General features: G+C 49.3%; 1 protein-coding gene across 2 annotated transcripts in view; it reads left to right on the top strand.

Moving 5' to 3' along the window:
• Positions 1-26,960, top strand: part of CDH23 (cadherin related 23) — a gene marked incomplete at both ends in the record, with an annotated part of 203,247 nt that overhangs the window by 98,204 nt on the left and 78,083 nt on the right. For both annotated transcript variants that reach the window (XM_082310705.1, XM_082310706.1), the window contains 4 exons: positions 12,036-12,148; positions 14,150-14,338; positions 23,003-23,152; positions 23,959-24,117. In XM_082310705.1, coding sequence (XP_082166831.1) covers positions 12,036-12,148; positions 14,150-14,338; positions 23,003-23,152; positions 23,959-24,117 — 611 coding nt within the window. The remainder of the gene's footprint in view (positions 1-12,035; positions 12,149-14,149; positions 14,339-23,002; positions 23,153-23,958; positions 24,118-26,960) is intronic.

The raw sequence follows: 26,960 nt of genomic DNA, 5'->3' as shown, positions 1-26,960 counted from the left end.
TTTGACGATATCTTATAGCGAAACCTTTCAGTCCTAATGACGAGCTGCAAACAGCTCCACTTCACGCAACGCCATGGTGGAGACCTGCAAAGAGCCGGGCGTAAAACTCTTGTTGGTGATGCGGTGGTTATTGTTTGGGGAGAGAATGGGACTGATTAGGGGCTGAACAGCTCCTGGTGGTTTCTGTGGAGTTTCCTGAAAGCCTCCGTGCCGAGGGCTGGCCTGCCAAAGCATTGCCAGAGCTTTGCAAGGTGGGAGGCAGGGGGCTGGACCCACAAGGGTGCAGGGGTAGAGAATGAAGTTTACTTAAAGTGGTGGAGGGTTTCTGCCTTCTGACAGGCAGGTGGATTAATCCTGCCCTTGCAGACCAGCTCTGACGCCCGAGGAACCCTTCCTAGTGCAGCTTGCTGAAACTGCTGTCACTGGGTAATGCCTGTCTCTTTTAGGACTGTAGCTTGGGGCCTCCCTTTGGGGGAAGGTCTACTGGGTTGGTTTGACTGGCTGTGAGAAAAAAATTAGTGTTTCAGGTTACAAGATAATTAATTTTCAAAGAAAGGTCTGTCTGAGGTGTCTGATGCTGAATCCTACTCGCTTTGCTGTTGGTTTTAGGGAGACCCTCCTTGCAGCCCCACAAGCCCAAATCTCTTTTGTCAGCCTCTTCTGATGGCAGGGCAGTCTAGGTAGACATTTCCAGATAAAATATAGCTGAGTTTTGGAACGGCCAATGTTGGGGGCTGGACCTGTCTTATTTAAGATGCTTTGAGGTCAGCGAGCCTCTGCCATATCCAAGGCAGACTTTGATGCTCTCTGGGCTGTATTTGGATGCTGCTTTAGTGGGGCTGTGCCCTGGGGACAGACAGACTACTTGGGTTAACCCAGGAGTGAGGGACCAGCTTGGTGAGTCTGGGTTGTAACCCTATTTCTGGCATTTCTTTTCGGGGGGGATCTTCATGGCAAGAAATGGCAGCAGTGCCTCCTCTCCCCACTGTGCCACATGCTTCGGGTGCTGACTGGCAGCTCCTTCGAGCTACAAGTGCGGAAATAATTTTCTGGTTTCTCTTCCTCAAAGCCCAGCCGTTTCAAACACTTTTAATCAACCTCTAGGGTCAAGGTGATTTCACCCCGACTTTCAAGTCCACTGATCCTGACTGCAAGTATTCTGGTCAGGCTGCCTTTGAAGATGCAAGGATTATTTATTCCTCTAATTCCCTCTGCAATTTATTCTAATGTTCCCCCGGCATGAATTAAATGAGAGATTCCCCCAGATTGCGTGTATCAACTGGCCAAAGTGCAGCAGGCGCTTTTTTTTTCTAGCTGATACGGGCCCTTTTTCACTGGAGACCGGACTGAAAACTCAAACTAATTTTGCAGCTGCTGCTGAACTACTGTGAGAATGCTAAAAGCCTTCAGCTTACAGAATCCTCACCCAGCTCAAAGCCTGAAGATGCTCAGCAACTGGGAAATCACCCTTGTCCTGGTGATACACCCTCCTTCGGGCATCTGCTGATGGCCACGGACTGTTTTTCTGACCCAGTACGCTGTAGGTATCTAATTTTCCCTTGTCAGCACCAGTGCAGTACAAACTGCTCTGGGTTTCTAAGAGCCTTCATTTGATAGCTCAAACTTACAGAAACAACCATGCAATCTAGAGGGTTAATTTGCTAAATGCACGCATCCACTCATGGTCATGTCAGGCTTTCTGCTCATCGGATGGTCACAGCTGCTCTATCGAATCAAGGAAACAAAACCTTGGACCCTGGATTTTTATCTGGAGTGTTCATGCATGCTCTTATTTTCATGTCTCTCTTTGGTTTTCCTGCAAAATATCCACGACGTCCCCTTGCAAGTGTCTCCCACTCAGAGCCAGGGTAACCGTCATCCTGGCTGCTACAGCCGGGCAGAGGGATGGTGGAAGGGAGCCAGGCATGCTCCGGGAGCCTGGTGGCAGCAGGGTGCAGAGTGACAGGCAGGCAGATCAGTGCAAACATCCTCGCATCTGCTTGCATATGCCAAGAGCTTAATCCCTGCCCCCGGTCCTGCCTGGCGGGGGGCAGCTCTCGTATCGGAAAATCAGACAGAATACATCAAAGAGCGATTAAACTGCTTTGCTTTATTTTATTTTTTTGCCCAAACATGAGAATTGCAGAGTGTTTTCATAACTGGCCAGGACTCCTCCTGTCGGCACCAGCGTCTTGCAGAGCGGTGGTGCTGGGAAGGATCAGCCCATGGATGGACTGAGGGATGACTGCAGACACCCGCTATCGCCTTCTGCCTCCTCCCCATCCTCACCCTACCTTCAGCTGAAGGTAGAGGTTTCCAAAATCCCTGAAGCAAGGCTTCAGGATGCTCTGCTTCCACTTTCAATTGCGTTTGTTGCCAGGGCCAGAGTTCACCAGCTTCGTTCGGCTGCCGGATTGTGGCCGTGGTGTGTGACTGAGGGCAAATTTTAAAGAAAATATGGTCATGGGGCAAAAAATTTTTTTTCTGAAGTCAGTAGGAGTAAATCCTTCTGCTCTGCTCAAGGCATTCTCTCATACTTTCCCTGATTTGCTTCTTGCTTTTGAAAGAAGACGCTACCCTCTGATGTCTGAGAGTCCGGACGTGGGAACCAGCTGCTAGTGAGTCTCCAAAATCCTGCTCACCCAAGGCAAACGATTTTTTTTTGGCAGGCAGGTAAAGCCTAATTAACTTGTCATTATCCTCAATCACGATGGTAAAGGTCAGCGAGCAGATTTTGTGCCTGAGCTGGTAAATTTTTATGGCAATTTTGCAAAAAAACGGCCTAGCATATGGGAATGGGGAAGCAAATTAAATTAGAAACCGACCGTAAGCAAAAGTGAAAATGGTCGGTGGAGGTAGTAACTATACCTGGCTCTTCAGCTCACTTGCACAAGGGGAGGCGGCAGTGATGCTGTTCCCATTTCACGGCAGGGATTGGTGATGCCTTTCCCTGGCTCTTCCAGGCTTTCGGGCATAGGGCTGGCATGTAGCTGTTCTGATTTTAGCAGCTGGGGTTCAATATACAGCAGTGAAAAAGCTGAAAAGCAACCTAGCCGTTTATCATTTCTTTGGTATTAATATCTAAAGCATTGGTATGATTTGGAGGTGGGGTATAAAAATTAATTTGGAATTGCTGGTGTCCTATTCAGCTCCAGCCCTCGGGTAACTACACCTCGGGATATACTGCAGCAGCTCTTATTTATACGGTTATCTCCAGCACAAGGTCCTCCCGTGACAGGAAAACAATAAAACTAAAAGATTAACCATAACCACATAAAATAAGACTTAAGATCTAACTTTATGCCGCCAGCTTACAAAGCTGTTAAGCCTGAAATGATGGAGGAGCACGGATCTAGCTGTGTCACGGCTTTGGCTAGTTGTCCTGTCAGGGCAGACGAGCCTGCCTGCTGTTTGCCTGCTGCCTGCCTGCCTGCCTGCACTAGGAATCATTTCCATATCTTATGGGGAAAAGCCATTCAGTTGTTTCTCCCCCTTCCTTCCAATCTGAGTATTTTAACCCCATGAAAACACGCACTTTTTTGCCCTGCGCTTTGCAAGGAGTAGGGTCACTGCCATGTAAAGGGCCATTTGAAAAAGAAATGCAAATTGAGACCGCACAATTCAAGTCCCTCATGCAGACAGGCTCGTTGGTGCTGGGGCTTCTGTCGCTCTGATGGGTGTTTCTACTGCTTTTCCCAGGCAAAAAGGAGGGCACAGGCAGCCCACGGTCGATGCCCTGCAAAAGCCCTCCCTCCCCAGTTCCCCGGCTGCTTTGACAGGTTGGAGATGTTCAGCTGCTGAGGTCAGGGCTCTGTTTGAAGGACAGATAATTAATCCAGCAAAGTAATCCACGGCTCCTTTTTGGCAGATTTATGGAGATAGCCTCTGTACCGGGGACTCTGCCTCATCATCTTTCATTTCCCAGGCAAAGCGAGTGACTTGTTGTATAACACGACCTGTTCTAGATAAGGCTTTTCATTTAGGGGAACTCTCTGGTCTAACACAGATTGATTTTCCCCGTGGAAATCGGAGGGCCCTGGCGCTCTCGGCAGGATCAGGCCTGCAGACGGCAGTGTGTTTTCACATTTGCTGCTGCTGCACATTGCCTGGGGCATGGGGAATCCTTTGGCTCTCTAAGAGATGGATTTTTATCGTGAATTAAATGGCAATTTAATTAATAGGCAGGAGGGGACTTTGGCCCGCGAGCTCTTGTTAGGAAGATGTATTGTATGACCGCAGTCTCATGCTTTGCTTGCTAGTGGTAAACTTTGGGTTTCATTTATTTCCAGGATAGTCAGGAGACTTTATGTCTCTTGGCACAAAGATGTGAAGGTGACCTACGCTGCTTAGGCAGGCATCAAAGGGTTAAAGCAGGGGAAAGGGTCCCGGGGCTCTGCATGATGCCCAAACGTCAGTCTCTGCCTGCCTGACACATTTCAGGTGCGGTGATGGATGGGCAATGGGAGATTGCACAAGGACAATCCATACGTCCTTCCCAGGGCTTAGGAAGTCCTGCAGGAGAGAGGGGAGGGGGGGCTTTCTGTTGGTGAGCTGGTCCTTAGGGCTCTTCACAAACCCTTAGGGCATTTTTTTTTTCCCCAAGTTAATTGTTTTAGGAGACTGATGCAGTTTCTGGCAACGTACTCTCTTCCTAAAGCTGGTGCATCCCAAGGGAAGCATGAATTAAAAATCATTATTTACACCATGTAATAGAAGTGTGAGTTACAAGAGCGAGAAGGAAGCGTGTCTGAAAAGAATTGTTCTCCGTCTTTCTTCTGGTTTTCCTGCTAAGGAATAAAATATCATATATATGTGTGTATATATATATATATATATGTATGTAAAAATCAGTGCAGTAGCTCTCAGAACATGTTTCATATGGTCTTAACAGATCTGGAGTCCCCTACTGCCTTCCTTTTGAAAGTGCAGAATGAACCCTTGAGGTAAGACTAAGTGGCCAAAGAGGTCTCCCAGCCCTCAGCTGCTGACACCTCCCTTCATATTTTGACCTGACTTAAAGAAGGCAGGGCAAAGCAAACCTCTTCCCTGAGTCCCTTAAAGCGGACATCAGGGAGGATCCTTGGAAATAGCACCTGTTAATTTTAATATTCCCATTGCCAGTTGGCCTACATCATGCTGGTTTTTTCCCACATTCAGATCGGTCGGTGAACTACTAGGGTGTTAAAGTCCTCATAAATTACACTTGCTGGGAGGGCCTTCCAGCGTGATTTAAAGGCAGTCATCTTAGCAGAACATTTCTGTAGGAGGACACGCTGATGGGTGGAAAAGTGCCTCACACCGAGTTATTCATCAAAGCCTGTTTTTCCACCCTGCCAATGCAAGGGGATGAAACAGCACAAAGAAGAGATGGTGGCTTCAGCCACAGTGCCTCTTTTCCTGGCTCGTTTTCTCCCCGTCTTCCTCCCTGCTGTTAATGATGCTTCGTCATCACATTGGCATCTTGCTTTGGCTCCCTGGCAATCCAGAAATCACTGGAAAGACATTTGGTTGTGATAATGATTTGCATGGCAGGTGGTCCCCCAGTAAATGGCCTTCGGTAATTAAAACTATACATTCTCATTTATGTGCAAATATGAAACAAAAGCATATTTTTTATTTAATTTCTGGGACTTCCTATTTAACTTCCTGGGATTTAATGTGTACTCAAGATGTTGGCAACCACTGGAGAAGGATGAACCTGCACTATCTCTGTTCATGTTGGGGCTAGAGAAAACAACCGCTTCTGAGATGGTTTTTGATGGAAGATTTTCTGAAAGGTGTTGATCCTGGAGATGTGGGGTTTATGTTAAAAGCTGATTTAGACTTGTTACTGGGCATATTACAGTGTACTCCTTTCATGTTCTCGTGATGAGTCTGCCTACTGCTGTGGGAGAGGCAGGAGAGGTGATTTGTGGGTCTCTCAATCCAGCCCAGGCACGGTAGCTGCTAAGAAAGTGCCAATTTTATGTGTATGCACCCTTCAGCTGTCGGGTGAGAGCGTGTTCTGTAACTGCTGCTCCATGGTGGCAATGCCTGGCAGCCCAGACCAGCCCGTTCTGTCTGGGAATGCATGCTGCCTTCTGCACCCTGTCTATTAGGACAAAATCCTCTGCAAGCTCAGGTAGAGGGTTTAAGTGTTGCACTTACAGAAATGAGTGAAATAAACAATTACAGTAGTTTTCCCTGCATTGCTCTGCTATCTTGACTCACAATCCAGCTGTTTGCTGCTTTCCCATAGCGGGTTTTAGGGTTAGATTCATGGAAAGAGGAAAGACTGGGAGGAAAAAAGTCAAGCCAGGCAGTGCTGGTAATTTGCCTTCCCTTTGAGCCACCGAGCACATTTTAGACGACGTGGGGGAACGGTGGTTGTGCTCCAAGACTCAGCATCCTTTCATGCGATGAATTACACTCAGAGCAGGAACCTTTAAACTCTGTGGGCTCTGTTCTCCTTTCTGGTACCCGGCTGCAGCTCCTGGGGGCTTTGGGAGGGGGATTGCACCTCGGGTGATAAATCTCTCCTTTTATTTTCTTGTACTGTACATTCGCTTCTAAAAAAGGGAACCATGAGCATTTAATCCGAGCTTCTTTTGTGGCTCTGCAAGACCAGAAATTCTGCCGGTCGTGCTAGAACAGGCAATTAAATCTTTTGGGGAAGATACTAAAAATGCCTGTTTGCAGAGCAGGCGTGTGTGGAGGAGGGCCGGCACGTAGCTTTGGGCTTGAATTAGTTGTCCCAGAGAGAGCTGCATCCTCTGGGAAGAAGAACAAACCAAAGTCCAGAGCAAGAGGAATGGGCACTGTTTTCTAGAGCAGCGTGTGACAGCATCTTGATTTCACCCAGAGTGCAGAAATAAAGGTCAGGTTATAATAACCCCTTTTCCTTTAGAAGTAACTTGTTCCCTTTGAATTTAAGCGTGGGGTGAGGTATTTGCCCTGGCATGCTTCCCTGCGTATCGCACAGGGGCAAAAACTCAAGGTGAAGAGCAGCGAGGTGGTCACAGCAGCTGATGGACTATTTATACGATGATAACTGTGTCTGTTGCTGACTCTATGAACCACATCCAACAGCATCTATTTCGGTGCCGAGGAGCCCTGACGGAGCACATTTTGATTAATAAATTATCTGGTGCAAGGTGTGTGATGGGTTCCCCTTTCACATCTCATGAAAGTCATCCACTACAAGTTCAGTGGCTCAGCAAGCCCAGGGCCTTTCAGGGATGTAGCTCCCCGCTACAAACGGCCCTTCGTGGGGCGGGGTGGGGGTGGGAAAATTTGCCTGCGTGGGGGAATCGGCTTCCCCGGGCTGACAGGTAGCTCTTCACTAGAGCTGGGCAATGGCTGCATCTCTCTCTCCTACAGGTTTGAACAATGCTCAAAGGCCAAAGTAGGATAGGGAGGAAGGAGGGAGACATCATTGTCTTGTCTTTCCTTTTCCTTTTCCTTTTCCTTTTCCTTTTCCTTTTCCTTTTCCTTTTCCTTTTCCTTTTCCTTTTCCTTTTCCTTTTCCTTTTCCTTTTCCTTTTCCTTTTCCTTTTCTCCTTTTCCTTTTTTCCTTTTCCTTTTCCTTTTTCATTTCTTTTCTTTTTTCCCCTGGGTTTGAGCCAGTATTTTTAATGGCCTTTTTAAACTGTGAGAGCATTGGCTGAGGGCAATTAAACATTATGGCCCTCATCTATAAAAACCCTCGTTATAGCAGTGTTTCTCCAAAATTATGCCTATGCCACCATCCGTTCCTCAATGAGCCTGGAAAAACACACCGAATGGGCTACTGCGATCCATCCCGTTGCTCCCAACCCAGTGCCACGTCGGTTCCTGCCTTTCCAGTGCCCTGCCTGGCCGCAGTGGATGTAGGAGCTGCTGCTGTCCCTGTACCCACACACGAATGAAGGAATGGGAAAGTTTTCCTTCTCCTTTTGCCCATGTCATAACCAGAAGCTGGGCTTGTGTGTCCTGAGCAAGCCTGTTCCCTGCCAGGTGAGAGCAACGAGTCTGCCAGAAATGCATTCATATTGCTGTCTCAAAGTTAATTCTTTTTTTTTTTTCATTCTCACCTTTCCTCTGTCTTTTTGAGTATTTAAAAACATTATCTGCTCTGCTTTTCTTCTCTCTGCGCTCCCTTTTGCTGCCCAGCCTTTCCCTTTCTGCCACGTCTCTGATTCCTACTCTGGGTCTCTCTCCTGGTCCCCTTTGTCCAGCTCCACAGGTTTGCAGCAGTAGCAGAGAGGTAGCAGTGGAGCCTGCCTTCCCACAGCATGTCCCTCTCCGGGGGATGCTAACTGCTAGGCAGCGTCACATTTATTTTCTGCACCAGGCCCTACTCTGGTTTTCTTAAAGCGGTAGTTGCTTTCCCAGCACTTGATAGCAGAGCTCCTCCTTTGCTGATGAAAAACAGGCCCATTTATTCCTTAGCTTTGCCTGCTCCATGCAATGGAGACGGATTCTCTGGTTCTCTGTGAACATGCCACATCCTAGTCTGGATGGGGAAGGAGGTGGAGGACATGTAAGCCCTCGTTTAGCAAAAACCGGAGCATGGTCTTGGGTTCCTTTCTCAAACCAGGGGCATGGAAATGAAGTCCTTGGTCTCCATCTAGAAATGCTTTGGAGGTTCAGACCAGACCTCAGGCTAGGCAGTAGATAGCTCAAGCAGGGACACGTCCAGCAACTGGTAACTCCTGAGCCAAGCAAGCGATCGGTTCATTGCCTGCCTGGTGCGGAGCAGAAGGTTGTGCGTGCTGTGGCGTGAGCACTGCCGATGGGAGAGCGTGCGAGGGGGACACGGAGCAGGGGGGGCAGCAGGGGCACCCTTCTGAAGGTCACTTTGCTTCCATGTCAAGTGTGGCCACAAGAGTTCCTCTCTGTGTTATTAAAACAGTTTGCAGAGTGCAGACTTGGAAATGGAAAGGTCTGCGCCGTTCCATGTCCTCTGAGAAACAGGATTATCTGGGGATCTCGACTGGATTTGAAATGCCTGCAAAGATTCTCCATCCTCTCCGTGTTCTCCATCTCACATCTGTGCACTGAAGTATCGCTTCAAAACCAGCAATGAAAAAACTGTGTTTTGCTCTGTTGGCATACCTGGCAGGCAGCGCTGGCCACCGGCCACACAAGCCATCGGCTGGAGCGTTGGGGCAGCGTGATGAGGAGCTGGCTCAGCTCACGGTGTCCACCTGGCTCCGAGGCCACCGTGGGCACAGACCCCTGTGACCAGTGTGGCTGGGAGCAGGATGGAGCAAGCGCTGGGAGAGCAGTGGAGCAGACAAATGGGTTGAAAGCCATCAGCTGGTGTGGCTGTCTGCACCGCCAGCTGCAGACTAAGCTGCACCTAACCCAGGCTTGGCTTTTTCCTGGGTCAGGAAGCTGATGGAGAGATAACAGGAGAGAACCAGGCGGGGAGGAGAAATTATACAGAGGTGGGGAGGGAAAGACAAAATTGGCTAAATTGGCTAATTTTCCCCCACTTTTTTTTTTTTTTTTCATTGCTCTGAGGAAAGTGAAGACATGTGAAGATGATTAGAGAGATTTTTGCAAAGAAAGCGTCTCAAGGGAATGTGCATTGTTCAGCAGTGCGAGTACTTCAGCGGGGATCACTGGTCAGAGGAATAATGAAGCAGTGGTTGGAGAGGCATTGTAGAGGAAATTATGAAAGGCCTCTGAGGGACGAGTTTGGAGACACCTCTTTCCCTTCTGAAGCTAATTTGCAAAGCCGGCAGTTCTCTGCTAGCTGAAAGGCACCCCAGAGGGCATCAGATGCATATCTGCCATTGGAGCGGTGTTGGGGAGGCTGAGCGAGAAAAAAGCCTCTGTTGTGCAGCCTGGGAGGGTATTCGGGTCCCTAATTTATTCATCCATCCTTTAAAAAATTACTGTGGTCAAATATGAAACACATAACCATTTTTAGGACATGGCGCTCAATGCTGTGTTTACTCCTTTGTGTCAAATTCCTGCCCTATTGACCTATTTCCACTAAAATCCATTGGTCTCTGCATTTACAGCAGAACAGTATTTTGTGATTAAAAAGGTATGTTATCACACTTTATATTAGGGGGAGTGTACCAAGATCACCCTGATGCATAAACTTTACCATGGCAACATGGCATCCTGGAGCATTTCAATGCCTTGCAGCACAATTCAATATATCTCGTGGAGTGTCCTTCAAACCTGGTGTCAGAAGAAGTCTCCTAAAGAGTCAGCCATAAATTACAGAGCAAAGGTGGGAAGTCAAGACGAAAAGAGGGGAATTGTCCAAGGGAGGAAACTAGAGATCTTCACGTAAGGCAGTGAAAAGCTAGATTAAAAAAAAAGCAAGGCTGACGCTAATATTTTAAGTAGCCGCACATCAGTTCATTAAGCTGGCTAGCAGTCAATGGGCCATTTCAGATGGAGAGAAGAGAGGACCAAGGACAGAAATGGGAGGCATTCGGTCCAAGAGGAAGATATAAAGGCTCAGTAATGGGGGAGAAAGATGTTACAGCACTTAGGGCTCTGGGAGAGAGAGGAGATGCTGGCAGCCAGCGGCTCGTGAAGGCCAGGGTGGCTCCTGGGGCTGGGAGGGAGGGGAGAGCTGGTCCTGGAGGCTTTGGCCATCCTGCGAAAGGTGCAGCCGTGGTTAAACTGGATCAGAAGGGAGCAAGGTGGAGGCTGAGTGATGGGAAACAACTTTCTGCGGCAGCAGATCTGTCTTGCAGCTCCCTTCCAGGGAAATGACAAATGTGTGTGTTCCATTCATGCTGAGATATATTGAAAAGTTGTTTTTTGTTTGTGTTTGTTTTTTTTTTTTATTTTTGACTGGGAAGAATATAGTGTACCTGCAGGGTTTCCCTGCTCCCATTTGGGGCTGGATCAGGGGTTTCTGCATACCATGAGACGAGGAGGGGAGTGGTGCGGGTAGCCATATGCCTGTGTGTAACCTCCTTCGTCATCACTAATTCAGCAGCCTCCTCTGGTATTGTGTCGGGCCGGCGTCAGGTATCCTAGGCTCCACATACCAACTGCTTTCTTTTGTCTGGCTGACAGAGAGAGCACCTGGGACTGTCGCAAGGACATTCCCAATCCTTTTAGCATCTGCTGGCCATGAGACTCAAGTGTTGTCTTAATCCTCTCTGGGTGTCTCATTCCAGAGAAGGAGTCAAACTGAGGATAGGATGCTCGATGGAAGCAGCACAGACCTCCATGGCAACCTGTCTGGTTGCTTACACGTAAGGCCAAATTTGGCTCAAGTAGAGGAAAACAAGGCAGCTGCATGGGGTCAACTCATCTGGTAAGAGCATAAAAGCAGGGCAAGTGCCTATAGTACTTATCCTAATACTCTCTGTGGCACCAAATACATCCAGCTAAGAAAATTCCTGAGCTGCATGTGGCTTCTCTGTTATTTGATAGATTTTTTTTTTTCTTTCATTAACCTCCCCAATCTCTTCTTGAATACGTGTGGACTTTTATCATCCTCAGCATCCTCTGGCAAGAGACCCCACAGTTAAACTACTGCTTGTTATGCGAAGAATTAATTGCAAGCTTGATTCGTCTGCGTCTTCCTCTGATTAACCTGGACTGATGTCCCTTAACTCTTGTATTTTAAGAGAGACATAGTGCCCTGCGAATGCAGGCGGTTGTTCAGAGGGGAGCACCTGGATTTGGCCCTAGTTTCAGCATATTTTAACCAAAACCCTTTGAAATTCTTCGGCTGCCTGCTGCATTTGCAACTTTATCGGCTGTTAGGAGGAAAGCACTGTTTTGAGCCCTGAGCTGGGGCAGGTGAGAGGAGGAGAGAACCATTACAGCCATTAAATTTTAAAGCACATTGAGATAATGTGCAGGGTTCACAGAGCCCACTGCAGTCTGTGCCCAGCTTGGAGCTCCTGGCCTGGCAGCGGCTCTGCTCTGTAAAACCTCTTTTCCAAGCACCGGATCTGGTCATGCCTGGAGACTGGCAGAGGAAGAGGCTCGTATCGTCCTGCTTCCCTCTCTGTGTTACTCCCCAATGCCATTTGGCATTGGTGGTACCAGCTGCTTGTGCTCACACTGCCTGTTATTTTTCTCAGGTAACACCAACAGCATCTTTGCACTGGACTACATCAGCGGAGCCTTAACCCTGAATGGGCCACTGGACCGGGAAAACCCCTTCTATAGTGCTGGATTCATCCTCACAGTGAAGGTGAGACCTCCTCCACCCTGAAGATGCACTGGCAGAGCAGGATGGGGAGGGTATCCTGGCTGGGGCAAGTCCTCCGAGGTGGAGGCACAAAGCTGGGATATGTTGCTCCTGTGGGCATCCAGAGCTGTGATGTGCTGTTCCATGGCCAAGCTAAGTGCGATGTTTAACACAGCCTGCTTGTATGGTGGCTCAAAACATGGCTTCCCCTATATGAATGTATAGAGTCAGTTTTCGTGCCCTGCCTGGCCTCCAGCTAGATCTCCCTGTGGCTGTATCTGCTGGCAGCATGCCGATGCCCTGGGATTGCAAATAGCATGAAACACCTACATTCAGGCACCTGAATTGTGCCTGTTTCCCAGCTTTCTGCCCCCAAACCCCAGAAAACCAGGAACATTTTGTCATGTCAACAAGCAGCGGTGTCAGAGGGCATCATGTGCATCTGCCCTGTGCAGGGAGGGAGTGATGCTAAAAGTTGCCTCATCAAGAAAAGGCACTGGAGCGTGGTCTTGCAGCCCCACCAGCCCCACCTCAGAGCAGCTCCCCAACTCCACTCGCAGCCCTGTAATTAAAATCAATACCAAGCTGGGCAGCTGGTTGGAAACACATTTAGAAGTATAGATTCTGCTGGGCCGGAGTGGGGAAAAATCAGCATTGTAGGAAGGGTCATTGATTGGGAGGGCAGCAGCCAGCACATCACCTTGTTCTGGCAAGTGTGGTGCTTTGTCGAGAAAGCAAAGGGACAAGAAATTACCCCTCTGGATCCCAGGCACAGGTTGTACTGTGAGGCTTTAGGCACAGGGAAGAGATCCGCATCCATCCCTAGTATCTCTTGGTTTGGGCTTTTATAGTTTAAATTGAGTAGAAATCGAGAGAGTGAGGATTGTCTGTTTTTAATAGGGACAAAAATATCTATTCAGTCTTGGAAAGGTTTGTGAACCTGAAAACTTGCCCGTTTTCCTGCTGCATGATAATGGTGTTCCAACTATATTCTGTTGATCCGATAGATTTTTATTTCCTCTCCCCAGAAACTTTGCATCCTCCCGCAAATGCCAACTCTCTGCGGCCCGCATCCCCAGGACCCAAAATGTTCTCTGCTGCTCTCGTCCTGGAGCACGCAGTGAAAATACAGCTGGATTGCTCCTTGTTCGGATCAGCCTGTTCTGCTGTTGTGTGCAGAAGCAGTGAATAGCAATGAGCCGTGTGGGTCGTGTTAGCGTTGCTTTTCTGTGCCCACAGCAAAGCAAGATTATCCAAAGGACAAGAGGAGGGACTCTGCTTGAAAAGGCTGTTTCACGAGTCTTGCTTCTCTGGCAGTAAAATCTGCACTCTTTCCTTTTGGGAAAGCAAAATCAAAGTCCTTCTTGAGACAGAGGTGTGATATGGAGTCGTGACTCAGCTCTCTATTTAGACACATGTTGCCAAACCTATTTTAAGGTCTAAACCTTGTTTTCCTCTGTTGCCCTAGTTTTCTGTCCCTTCAGTAGTACTATGGTGGTTAGCTCCCTGCTCCTGGTCCCACCTCAGGAGATGGCAGAGGAGAAAATAGGAGTGCTCTTTGCTCCATCATGGCTTCCCTTATTTTGAGGACTGTCCCTCGCATCTCACAAGGCATTTTTTTGCTTTAAATGCTTGTGGCAGGGAAATCGCCTACTCATCCCCCAGCCTGACTCTGAGTCCTGACAACCTGTTGCATAAGGGCAAGTGACAACTTTAGCCACAGCCACCGCAAGGGAAATGTTAAACCCCTGCGAAGGTTTGCAAGAGTGCAAAGAGGTCTGAAGCATGGGTGGTGGGAGAGCTGGGTCAACATCTGTGTTAATGAGTCAGCAGTGTGGAAAGGTGCTCAAGGTTAAGGAGCAATGGCAGAACCCACTGAGCATCCTTCCTTGGCAAGGTGGAAGAAGCAAAAGCTGTAAGAGTCTCTAATCATGGCACGCACGCTTTCTTTTACATTTATTCTTTGAAAAATGAAGGCTGCCCTGTTGCTTTCTCTCCTTGCAGGGGACAGAGCTGAACGATGACCGCACACCCTCCAATGCCACTGTCACCACCACCTTCAACATCCTAGTCATTGACATTAATGACAATGCGCCTGAGTTCAACAGCTCGGAGTACAGTGTGGCCATCCCGGAGCTGGCCCAGGTGGGCTTTGCCCTTCCCCTCTTCATCCAGGTGCAGGACAAAGATGAGGTGAGGTATCCACCACCGCGGGCACTTCTGTCCAACTGTTGCAGGGTAGCACTGGTGTGGTTTTTGGGGGTGCAGAGAAGGATAAGTCACCGATTAACCTGTGATGAGGTGCATGGTTATGTCTCGATACCCATTTTTTCAGCTCTTACTGCAGCCCTTGCTCCACTTGCTCGGTCCCCTGAGTGCAGCCACCCTCCCCAGAGTGCAGGCACGGCATGTGCTTTAGTGCAGTGAGGATTGCACGGCCACTGAAAGCCAGAAGATAGGATTGTGCGGGATGCTGATTCTCGCCTGCTTCCGAGAGCTCTTGTCAGGCAGTCCTTTGCCAGTCTGTTTTAGAAAGGGAGGAGGTTTTTTGCAGGGCTCCCAGGGGACCTGCCAGGGAGGGGAAGGAAAGGAGCCCCGGGCTCTCTGCCCTGGTGGGGACGTGTACTGCTGCTGTCAGGGGACGAGGTAAGAGATGCCTGCTAGCATGGGGCTGGAGGAAGCGTGGAGGGACTGGGATACCAGCTCATCACTGCAAATGATCTGGTAGCACTGGAGGCTTGTTGCTCCCTCATGTTAATGGAGCTCCTATTTGTTAGGTGCCGGTCCGTGCCACGCACGGATTGCAGCATGTTTTCCAGCCCTGGGCTTGCAGCCTTCAATTACTCTGATTATTTGACTTGTGCAGTTCACGTCTGGCTGCTTCTGTGTGCCGGTACCCTCCAACCCTGCCACGCTGCCTGGTGTCTGCTTCAAAGTAGTGCTGACACCTCATGGTGAACTTTCCGAAATCCCTTGGAAAGGCTCTGGCTGCTGAGGCTACAGGCTCCTGCCGTCCCTATTCCTCTTCAGGCTGAGCAAGAGACAAGAGGGAGAGGGTTTCTCAAAATAAATGGCATCATCAGGGTGTTTTCCTGATGCTTCAGGTAAACGATGTGACGGTACCGAGGAATACGAAATGGAACATCTCCGCCTGCCCCCTGAAATCCCAGCGGGTCGATTAAAATATGCATCTTCTAAGATGCCTTTGCTGGCTGAAATGGTGCATTTGCTTTTTCCCCGCCCTGGGTGGAGTTCACCAAGTCTCGCAAAGCCACCCAGAAATCCCGTTTTTTTCATGTGAATTGATTATGACACAGAACTAATAATCTACTTGTGACATGGTGTCGCCATCCGAGAGTTATGAGTTCAGCCTGAAGAGGTGCAGATGAGCTATTAAGCAGATAAAGAGACTGTTTTTTCTTGAAAATGTCAATTGCTAATAAAGAAGATATGGATATGACAGATGCTTAGGATAGTTTCTGAATAGAGCGGCTGTCGTGCTTTCTGAGAGATGTCAGCAGATCCGTTCTTGAAGGGCATTGTAACACTTCTGTTTGTGCCAGAAGGATGAAGGATCTGTCATTACTTCTGGTTAAAAGCTCATTTTACTGGAGTGACTCCCATTCAAGAATTCACTTTTCAGCCTTGCTAATTTTAAAATGGGAGAATAAAAAATAGCCTTGCCTTCCCGATCGTGCCAGCAAAAAATAGACTCATTCTTTTGGTGTATTTCTTTAACTTCCTGAGATTTCCCCAGAAGAATTGGCTGAGATTTTTAAAACTGCTGAGAGAGGACCTCTTGCGCTAAGGGAGTCTGAAGGAGTTTTACTGTACACATCTTTGGAGACTGTCATATTAGCACAGATTGCTTTGACCGTAGCATTATTTTCACTGATAAGAAGCGCAGGAGAGCTGATGTCTTGGAATATCTGGAGGGAGGAAAGTTATAAGCAATTGGAGGGGCTTTTTTCTGCATTATCCTGCGGCGGATCTTTCTTATTTCCCCTCATGGATGCTTGCAAGTGGATTAACCATCAAGGTAGCACTTTGGGGGAAAAAAATGGGGAGAGGATACCCGGGTGGTGAAAAAGGTGTATATGAGATAGAAGTGGGACTGCATCTGCAGCCAGGCTTGTTCTAGCACTGCTTCCCGGGCAGTGTATTTATAGAAGTCCCAAGACCCCCAAACTTTTATTACAAAACTTACAGAAAGGCAAGATGGTTGCCTGACAGTGATATTTTGGATGCTCAAGTACCTCATGAGAGTTGCGAGGCTTTTACAAACCATCTGGATTTGAGGTAGCCGAGATGACACCAGGCTCTCTCGGCTCTCTGTGGGTGCAGGGGTGGAAGGATGGGACAGCGAGGGCCAAGGTCTTCAGGCAGGGATGTGACTGAGGATGTGGCTGACAGAAGCTATTTCACCAACACGGCCTTCACACTGGAGATGACACTATTCATTTGTGTAAGGGGCAAAGGAAAACAAGAAGAGAACTATACACATCTCCAGGGAGAACAGCTAAATAAATAAATGAGAGCAGATGGATAGAGACACATCAAATCAAAGCTACAGTCTTCAGCAAGATCATTTTGCTTTAGTTTTGTCTCCTGCCTCCCAACCTATGTTGTTAAGTCCTGGGAGACCCCCTTGGCAGGTTGGTTTCTTTCTTGAGCCAAGCCATCCAGCCTCGTTCTGGCCCCTTCAGCAAATTTTGACACTGTTCCTTTGGCCCTCACACTTGTTGAGGTCCTACTTGGATGGAGAAGCCCACGCCTGAACCTTGCCCCACCCAGGGGTCCCGTGGGGTTGGGTGGCTTTGGGGAACCTGCTTGCCATCGCACCCCGGTTGTGTCTTTGTAGAGCTGGGGAAAGGAGTGTCACGTGGGTCTGGCCCTTAAAACACACTGCGTGGGCTGCCAAGGCCATTAAACAAGAAGGTGTTTTGTAACCAGGCCCACGTGGCCTTTTTAAATGGTGGGGTTTTGGTCTTTCTTTCTTCTGGTGTGTTTTGCACAAACTTAAATGATTGCTTTTTGAAGGACTTAGATTAAATGATTCAACGAAGCACTTAAAAATGTGTTTATGTTGCACACAAGACCACGCTTGAAAGCATTGCACTTGATTTTACCTCTGTGTTTAAGTGCCTTTCTGGAGCTAGGCTGGCATTAACTTCTCAGACCAGGTGCCTAAGCAGGGTGCCTCCAAGGAGAAACGCATTCCTCTGAGCCTGTCCATTGCAAACTCCCAGCTGCCGTCCCTCAAACGTGGGCATGGTCTTGCTCCAAGAGGAGCTGGCTGGAGGGTACGAGGTGGGACGGGGAGCATCTCAAGAGGATTGAGCTGAGATGACCCCAGACATGGATTCGGGGGGCAGCCAAGAGGTGTTCAATTGGGTGTGCTGCTTTTTCTTTTTGTGTTCTCTACGGCTTATTAAAAACACTTAAACGCAAGAGAAATCGGGACACAGGGTTTGTACAGGGCTTTGGACCCAGCCTTCTCTGAACCAAGAAAAAAGCATTAACCTCTGTGCAGTTGAATTTCTCTCTCTGCCAGATAGACAGCAAACCACTTGAATACCTTTCCAAAGCCATTTGAGAGCTGTTTATGAAAACCTGTGAAAGTTTCCCAGTATTTAGACTGAGCCTATACTCAACTGGATACCGCAGAAGACTGATATGTATATACACTGCCAGGCTGGGTTTGGATTCTCCTCTCATTTGCGTTGCGATAGATCAGCAGGGACGAATAAATCCTGTGTATGAGACAGAAGATTAAAGCCTTGAATTATCCACTTTTGCAGCAAGGTTTGTTTCCAGGTTGAGAGCAAGAGCACCAAGCCTGTGGAATAAGTTTGCGTTAATTCAGAGGGCTGGTTAGCTCAGGCTCATCTGCTCCAAGGCTGGCTGAGTTGAGGGACATGGATATCCTTTCTGGATTTGCTGGTATTTTACAGCCTGATGCAGTTTTTTAAGGAGAAGGCAAGGGTTTGGCCATGCAGGAAAAGGAGCAGGGCATCCTTCAGGGCATCCCCCATTTGAGCTTCCTATTGCTGCAAGATCCACAGAGGTATATTAAGAGAAACGGCAGCGTACTTTCCGAGGGCACGCCAGAGAAACCAGCTCTTCTACCGTGGCTTTCACTTGATTTTCTTTGACGCGGTTGACTGAAGAGGAAGAAAAGGGCAGAGGCTGTATAAGGCACAAGTATGATTGTCTGACATTTTAAAATCATTTTGAAACAATTCTCCAAAATAAGCATATCGAGGAAGATAAATGGGGAATTTAAAAAAAGAAAATCCAGGCCATGGGAATACATGGTATTTGTTGCATAAAGCTACATCAGAGACTCTCATAGGGATATCGTATGTGCCCATGCGTGTGCAGGTGCAATATATGAATCATCTGTAGCATATATATGCATATGACAGGCACGCGGACTATAAATATGATCTACACGGCAAGGAACTGTAAAGGGGAATTGACAGCACTCGAGTATTCTCTCCCAAAAGTGCCAGCTGCCAGTCGGGCTGAATTAGATTTCACAGGGGTTTTTGCAATACATGGAATTCACCAGCAAATTACCCTTAAAGAGGGAAAATCAATCATTTGGAGCAGAGATAAGCTGAAGGCGAGGCAGCCTCGGATTGATCCCGTCTGTGCAGGCGTGTATGGAATTCAGCAGATAACCTGGGGAGAGCGGGGAAGGAGAAAACTCCTCTGGGAGCGGGGGAGCGGGCAGGGACTGCCACTTAGGACAGACAGAAAGAAGGGAGAAAAGGGCTGCCAGCATGGGGAGGAGGATTGGAAAGGCTGGGGAACATTTTGCTCCATGTATCCTGCATCACCTGCGACCCCAGTGAGGTCCTTAGGGATGCCGGGGACAAGCACCCATGCGCAGTAAGCCCTCGAATGGGTCATTGATGCTGTTGTGCTCGGGTGCTGGGTGATCAATGGGTGCTGGGAGCAAACAGTGGGTGCTGGGAGCCTCAGCTGGCAGGCTGGGCAGCGGGAGAGAGGCAGGCAGCTCCGGAGGGGTTATTCAGAGCACTTGAGTTAAATGCCTTGAAGTGGGTGGAGAGAATAACCCTCTTTATGCCTTGTGTTTTCAAAGGAAGGATTAAGCATTATTTGTCTCTGACTAGCTAGAACTAGGCATAAGGTATCCAAGCCGTACAAAGAAGCACTAATTGCCTTCTTAAAAAAAAAACCAACTCTTTTTTTTTCCCTTTCCTCCTCCACCACTCCTGAACTCTTAGCACTTTCCTTTCTTTGCAAACTTGCCAGAATGAGGGATATTAAACACTCCTCAGCTTTTTGTAGGTAATAGCCCATGCCTAGAAAGTGGCTGGGAGGAAAGTTGGAGTTATGCTGGATTTTCTGCTTCAGAAAGGCAGGGCTCTCCATTTTGGAAAAGCAAGCTGCAGCTGAGCTAGGGTAGAAGGAATCGAAGGGAGCCCTGTACCGAGTCAGCATAAAGAGAAGAAAACTGAGGATCCCAGGCTGCTTTTCCCAAATCTAGCTCACTTTGTGCTGAAAAAGATTGCAGGCCACCAACCTACCTAGGCACCACAGTGATTTCAGAGAGTGGTATGGTTGAGGAAGGGTTGTTTGTTTGTCTAGGGTTTTGTTTTGTTTACTTTGAGTTTTTGTGTAGCCATTGGTAAGTGATGCTAAACACTTGCTTTGACTGCTGAAAGGTTGAATAATTTCTAAAGCATTTCAATGTGCACTCCCATGAGGAAGGGGCTGGGTGGGAGCAGGAGTGATGGATGAAGGCAGTGGGTGATGTTGGGTGAAAAAGCAGGGATAAAGCTTGTGATCCATCCTCAGTCAAAGCTGGAACAGCTGATGTGGCTGCTCCTGGCCTCCTGATGTGAGAAGGGGTTCCCTGATTCATGGTGAACCATGCCTCGTGACTGCGTCTTGCAGGCTGGGAGAGCAGACTTTTGGCCATGATTCATAGCAGGTGCCCGAGCAGGTCCCACATGGTGCCTGGGACCTCTGGAGGGACACAGGTACCCACCTCCTGGCATCTCACACACCTGAGCTTCTGTCCTTGCCTGCCGGTCCGTGCTGTGCTAGCTGTGCCCAGGGATGGTCTCCCCTCTGCTTCAGCCCCCTTAAATATTCAGAGGGGGATTGTGTACATGGGGCTGGCAAACTGTTTCATCACAAATTTTTCAAATACGAAGCATTTGGGGTAGATCAGTCAGTGGTTGCTTTTTTGGAAGTCAGGTATCGGCATGAGGTTGATGCTGGCATTGTGGCAGCAGGGACACAATGCGGCTCCTATTACACACTCCGAGGAATACGCACGCGAAGAACAAAGTAATAATTATGCCCAACTGCAGCTATGATTGTCTTTTAGCTGAATTGACATGAAATTTCCATCAGTTGCGGCGCCGGCTACGGCTGGGAGGAGGTTTGATTGCTGGGAAGGAGGCAGCGGGCAGCAGCCTCGAGCCATGGCGAGTGCTGGCCCCGTGTGCTGGCACGGGATGAGACAAGCTGGGAAACATGCGGCCGTGTCCCGGCTTTGTGCAATAACGAACTTCCCTCCGAAGCCCATTTCTTTATGGCTCAATTTGTTTCGGATGGAGGGTGCGTGCAGACGGGTTTATTATTGTAGGGTTGCTAAGCTTTGGCAGGTTGCTTGTTAATTTATGCCTCTAAAGGAAGGCAAAGGAGCCAATTTGTTTTCAGCAATGGGAAAAACATCAAGCAATACAGGAGCTGGTGGGTAAGGGGCTGGAGGGGGGAAACAAGCAGGTAAAGCAGGTTGTGCACCAATAGCACACCCGTGTATCCCATGCTCATCCTCGGCACCAGAAAGAGATGATGCTCAGCCGTGAGCCCACCACTGCACACCAGGACCTTTGCGAGCCAGGGGAGACAGTGTTTGTTTTTGTTCTTCACAAACACATTTCAGATCTGTTGTTTGCTCTGGGTGGCAGGAGCAGGTAGGAAGGGGTGAGGAAAATGCAAGCAGCTCCCCGTGGCTTCCTCTGGAGCGGGGGTACTAGCTGTGAGACAGGCTGAGCCAGCCCCTTCTGCTGGGCAGCTGATAACAACTTGAATATTCAGATTTGCTTTCAGCCATCTGCAGGGGGCTCGCAGGCTTCGGGAACTAGGAGCAAGGGAAGCAGCATGGGGGCAGAAACAAAAAAATAAATAGCTGAATAAATATATAAACGGCAACTTGCAGCAGCCCTCCTGAGAGGCAGATGTATTCCCCTTCTCCAGACCTCACATGGGGAGACTGAGGCACTCAAGGGGCTGCTAATTAGGGATGGTGGGTATCTGGAGGCTGATCTCCTTCCCCAGCTAGAGGGGAATTAATCCACCTGGCTCTCTTCCCACAAATACTTGGGTTTCTTTTGATGTTTCAACTTTTATCTCATGCCTCCAACAAACTCACTCCTCTCCAGCTTCCAAGAAAATCCCTCGCATCTTGCCACCACAAAAGGTGCTTTTGTGTACTACGGGGAGGGCACTGGGCCCCAGGAGAGACACCAAGGGCTCGGCAGCAGAGCTGGGCAGAAATTCCTCAATTAAATGTCTTTTTGTCGCTGGTGGAAAATGGTCATTTGTTATAAATTGGCATCGTAAGGATAGGGTACAAAATAACAGCTTGGGGAGTGATGCTTCCTCCTGCCATTCTCTGTATCTTCTGCTCCCTCCCTCCCAGGGTGTGTACCGGTATCAGGGAGCATCCCTCATTCATGCCGGGGTTGGCACGTCCCAGTTTGCCAGCAAAACAGCTTTTGGAAGGAGCTAAGTCTGCCCTGAGACGGGTCCCTTTTGTTCCCATTGACCACCAGCTGAGCATTGCTGGGCTCCTGGGACAGTGGGTGCCCTTGGGGCTTGCTCATGTGGCTCCGTGGGTGCCCTTGGGGCTTGCTCCTGTCATATGGGTCCGCCGGAGATGCTCAGTTTGGCCCCTGCTCTGCCGGCTGCCAGGGGGTGGGGGGAGGAGGAGGGCAAGCAGGGATTCCGCTCATGTCGCCAGCTCTCGGCAGTCACGCTTAGCCAGCTTTTGCTATTAGTGCCCCTTCGTGCATTTAATTGGTCCCTTTTTCTGATAGGAGGGAGGTCATTCAGGGAAAATTGGAAATTCAGCTCTGGCAGCTTCTGAACTTGCTTTTCACGTGCTCTGCTGGGCTGTGCTTTGGGAAGGGGTGCCGTGCCTGGAGCAGGAGTCCCAAAATGCTGCTGTCAGTATATCGGTGGTCCTGCTGCTTTGCCAGCCAGGTCTTAGGAGAGGAGGAGTTTTCCAGTTCCCATTTCGAGCTGTCTTACTGGAAAGAGCCCTCTGCTTGGGAGAGGCACTCATGCTGTGCCCCCGAACACGAGGCGATGAAATGCCAGTGTGTGATATGCTGTGTGGCGCGTGGATCTCGAAACAGTAAAAGGGATTTTCCCTCCAGCCATGTGCTGTGCAGGTTTATCCCAGGGATGCATTTCTTTCATGTGCACATAGATTTTGTATAAAATGGGTGCACATGAAAAGAAGATTTATAGAAATCGTGTGCATTGTACACCCAGTATGTGTAATAAAACACAACAAAGAGTGCTTAAGGTCGGTGCTGAACTGTATGACTCAGTTAACCAAACACAAGCAGAGAAACGCTCCCCTGTGTCTCTGGTAATTGCATGGTATCTGTTTTTACATGTCCAAAGGTGAAGGGCTGCAGCCAAGCTGCTGGCACTGGCAGGTTTGCATCCGATGCACAGGCTTTGCAGTTGGGTTGGTGCTTTTGTCCTGCACTCACCCCCAGGGTGCCCGCAGCCTTACCCAGTGGCTGCGCCAGGTCCTTCCTCCTTTGTCACTGTCAACCTTCCTCTCTCCCTCCCCAGGGACCCAACAGCATTTTTGAGGTTTACCTCGTGGGCAACAATTCCAACCACTTCATCATCTCGCCAACTTCCATCCAGGGGAAGGCAGACATCCGTGTCCGTGTAGCGGTGCCGCTGGACTTTGAGACCATTCCTCGCTATGAATTTTCGGTAAGGCTGCACCCCTGTGCTCTATGGGACATCCATATTTTTAAGAGTGACCTAAGAGTGACCATTAACCAGGCTTCTCTCTTTCTCTGTCTAATCCACACTGTGAAACTCTGGAGCATTATAAAATGGCCAAAAAATGGAAATAATAATAAAGAAAAGAAGGAGGTGGGGAAGAGGTTTGCTCTGTGCTTTCTCTCTCTTTCCAACATCCAAAGGCTCAGCTGCAAGAGCTTAAGCGAGTGTGTTCCCCCTTGCTATGTCACGGGGCCATAAAAGCTTTATAGAGCATAAAAGTTCATTTTAAGTGCACCTATCAGGCACCACAGCTCTCCCAACCCTTGCTCCAGCTTTGTCCCACTCTCTGCCCAAGCTGTAAATTCACAAGGAAGGCAAAGCAGGCTTATACCATGCCGGCGGTGCTAGTCCTGGCAGGGGAGCTTTCATACCACGGGTGGAGAAAGATGAGCAAAACCTTTTCTACCCTTGCTCCAGGCTGCAGTGGGGTGGCAGGTGCTGGTTCCTCAATTTGCCAGGAGGAGGCTGGGGCTGTTCAGGGCAGGTGGTGCAGAGTGTTTGGCTCACCCAAGGGCTGAGGTCACCCAGAGCTGAGCAGCTCCTGGGGAAGAGGGAAGGGGCTTTTTTGTATTTTTTGAGTATCCATGCTTTGGTGGCTAGCATTGAGCTGGCTCATCTGGTGAGGGAGCTCAGGAGAGTGTTGTTTTCTGCATTAAAGAAGAATAGATAACTCTCCCAAGCTTTGCAAACAGTGTCTCCAACCCTCCCTTTCCCTTCCCATCTATGCCCAGCTCTTTGCAAATGAGAGTGTCCCGGACCATGTCGGCTTTGCGCGTGTGAAGATTAACCTCATCAACGAGAACGACAACCGCCCCATTTTCAGCAAGGCCCTGTACAACGTCAGCCTCTTTGAGAACACCACAGTGGGCACCACTGTTCTCCAGGTCCACGTGAGTAGGAGCAACCTGCCTCTCTTTCCTATGTCCTCAGCGTGCTTTTGGCTCCGCAGTGCCCGTCGCCAAGGGACGGGCTGGGGAGCCTGGTAAGGGAGTGGTGAGAGATGCTGGTGGTGGACACATTTTCCCAGGGCGCGAGGGCGATGTCCGTCAATGTGAGTGCCAGTGTGGGGCACAGCAAGAACCAGAACAAAATCCTGCACTGAAGGATGATCTAAATAGGAAGCAAAGCTTCTCTGGGGAAAGGAAATACCAAAGAGGGGAGCATCAAAACCCCTGCTAGGCTTTGGGCACGTTACTACTGCTATCATTAGTCATAGATTAATTTGCTGCCCTTCTGACCCCCCTTGCCCCCGCTCTCCTGGGACACAGCCCTGGTCGCCCACCCGCACAGGCATGCCGATCCAGGAAATAAAAGCTCTGACAAAAGGATTGGGTGTATGCGCCTGTGCGTAAGTGTGTTTACTCTACAAACAGATGGTGTGAAACTGTATAGAGCCCCTGAGCTGTTCCCATCTGACAGTTATTAATATTTCAAGCAGATGTTTAGCTAGTCAGGCCGTCAGACACTAAACAATGAGATTGTTACTGCGTCTCCTCTTTCCCCAACTTCCAGCTATGCCAGCATTTCGGAGTGAACGCAAAATGCCAGGAGTTGAATCTTCTGTGATAAATCAGAATGGATGCAATTAGCATTGAAATCCAGATTGCCCTCCCAGCTGATCCCAAACTTTTAACAACCCTCATAAAGTACCAGCTCCTCCTGCTGCTGCTGCTTGCCTTCGAGATGCAGCCCTCTGCTCACTTCCACGGCACTGCCCGTCTATGCCGTGCCTCTCTAACTGTCCCACGTGCCGCAGACAAAAAGTCTGCTTTCCTTGCTAATAAATTCCTCCTTTTCTTTTTTTCCTTCTTTTTTGCTTGCCCAGGAGCTCTTTATGGGTATTCACCCACAGGGCTTAGGGACGGGTTTTTGAAGAAAGCCTGGCCAGCCACATGGAGTGCCCACTTCTTTGGTGGCTGCTGAATGATGTCCTCCTGAAAGGGGACTTTTGTTGGCTCCCCCCTTGCTCAGTGCTGTAAAACGCCCCTTTGTGCAAATAAGTGCAGGTTTTGTGCCATGCACTTGGAGGGGTGAGGGGTTTCCAGGGTGCTAAGGGCAGATCAGGAGGTTTATGAGATCAGGATGAACAGGGGAGCACGTGGGCTGGGTGAGCGGTTGCCGAAGGATGGCAGGAGGCTTCCCACCAGTCCTTGCCAGAGGTGGCCAAGCACAGCTGGCAAAGCAGAGCAGCGCCTGCAGCTAAAACCGCAGGGGGCCGAGGCAATGGGAGATAGCTGGTCTTCTGCCCAGCCCGACATCCCAGGGAAGGAGAATTTCCTCCTAGCAGCCCAGAAGAGCCTGGGCTGATTGCCCATCTGCTAGCAAGCGCTTCCCCACTTGCCCCCCTTGGCTGCATGTGGTCGGGTGGGTGTAGGCGAGGGGAAGGGGTTTCCTTTGTGACCTGGGAAGAGCAGTGAGCCTGCCCTGCCAAGCAAGCACGCTCCTCGCTGCCACCCTTTCCGCTGCCCTCTGCTTGGCCAGCTGAAAATGGAAAGGAAAAAAAAAGAACAAGCAGACTTCATTTGCGGTGACAAATGGCCATTCGTCTCTGCAGCATTTCAGCTCCTAATGTCAGTGACAGCAGAGAAACATTGCCTGTTACATGTATAAATCAACTGTAAAACAACCCAAAGTGCAGGCAGCCAGCAGGGACCCAGGGCTGCTGCCTGCTTTCCGCTCTCTGCCTCTTTCCCTTTGCTCAGAAATGCATGAGCTCGGATAGGCACCCCTACGGCTTCCTGGGCAAATCTTGGTTACTTCCGTGGCACAGTGCAGCCTTGTCCACTCTCTAAGATTTTGTTTGTCTGCTCTTTGTTCTCTATTTCGCATTCCCTCTGTCTTCTTTTCTGTCCATTCATCCATCCATCCATCTGTTTAATCTGTCCGTGAGACACATTTATCATATACATTCAGGTAGTCATTTGCTTGCAGGAGAACATCTGGAGAGTCTAGGCTTCACGGGAACAGCTCCTGTCGTGTGCAGGGAGCCTGCAATACACCCAAAGGCAGCCTTCTCTCCTGCCTCCGTGCTCTTTACCCGTGTGATAAGCCCCTTAGGCCAGAGATTGCTTGTGGGTCTGCTTTTGCAGAGACCAGCACGACGGGGTCCTTAGTCCACTCAAAGCTTCCAGGTTGCCCTGTAACATAAATCATTGCAGTTTGGAGTTATGCATGCGTTGCAATCCAACGGCTGAGTGGAGGGGAGAGCAGGCTGTCTGGGGCTCTGCAGTTGTTAGTAGCCTCTCCCAATACAAATTCCTCTTTTCCCTGTCCCAGGCCCTTCTGGGCAGGGGAAAGCCAGGCTGGAGAGGCTCAGAGGTCCCGCACAGCGGCACACTCCTTCTGCAAGGCTGGGGTGAAGCAGGAAGGTGCAGGCAGAGGACTGGCTAACCAGAGCTCAGCCTGAAGATATGAGCAAGTTCTGCCCCAGCTACCAAAAGATATTGAAATATTATTTTTTTTTCTGAAACAACTGGCTATGACGCCTTTTAATAACATAACAGAAAAGGTCAGAGAAAGAATTTCACACTTCTCGAGCAAGCAGGCAGCTGGTATAACTTCATGCCTTCCAGGAACGAAAGGCACGGAGAACGTACACTGCACCCTAAATTAACCGGGGTTCTGACACCCCCAGCCAAGTGCTGCCTGGGTAGCTGGTGGCTTTTGATGGGTGCTGGCTTTCCTAATAGGGGGGAGCAGACTGGAATGGAAGGCTGTGCCCTGGAGAGGCACG

This window comes from Platalea leucorodia (assembly GCF_965183815.1).
Source record: "Platalea leucorodia genome assembly, chromosome: 4".
In the NCBI taxonomy this organism is placed as follows: domain Eukaryota; kingdom Metazoa; phylum Chordata; class Aves; order Pelecaniformes; family Threskiornithidae; genus Platalea; species Platalea leucorodia.
Note: the sequence above shows the minus strand (reverse complement) of the source record. Positions and strands in the feature narration are given on the sequence as shown.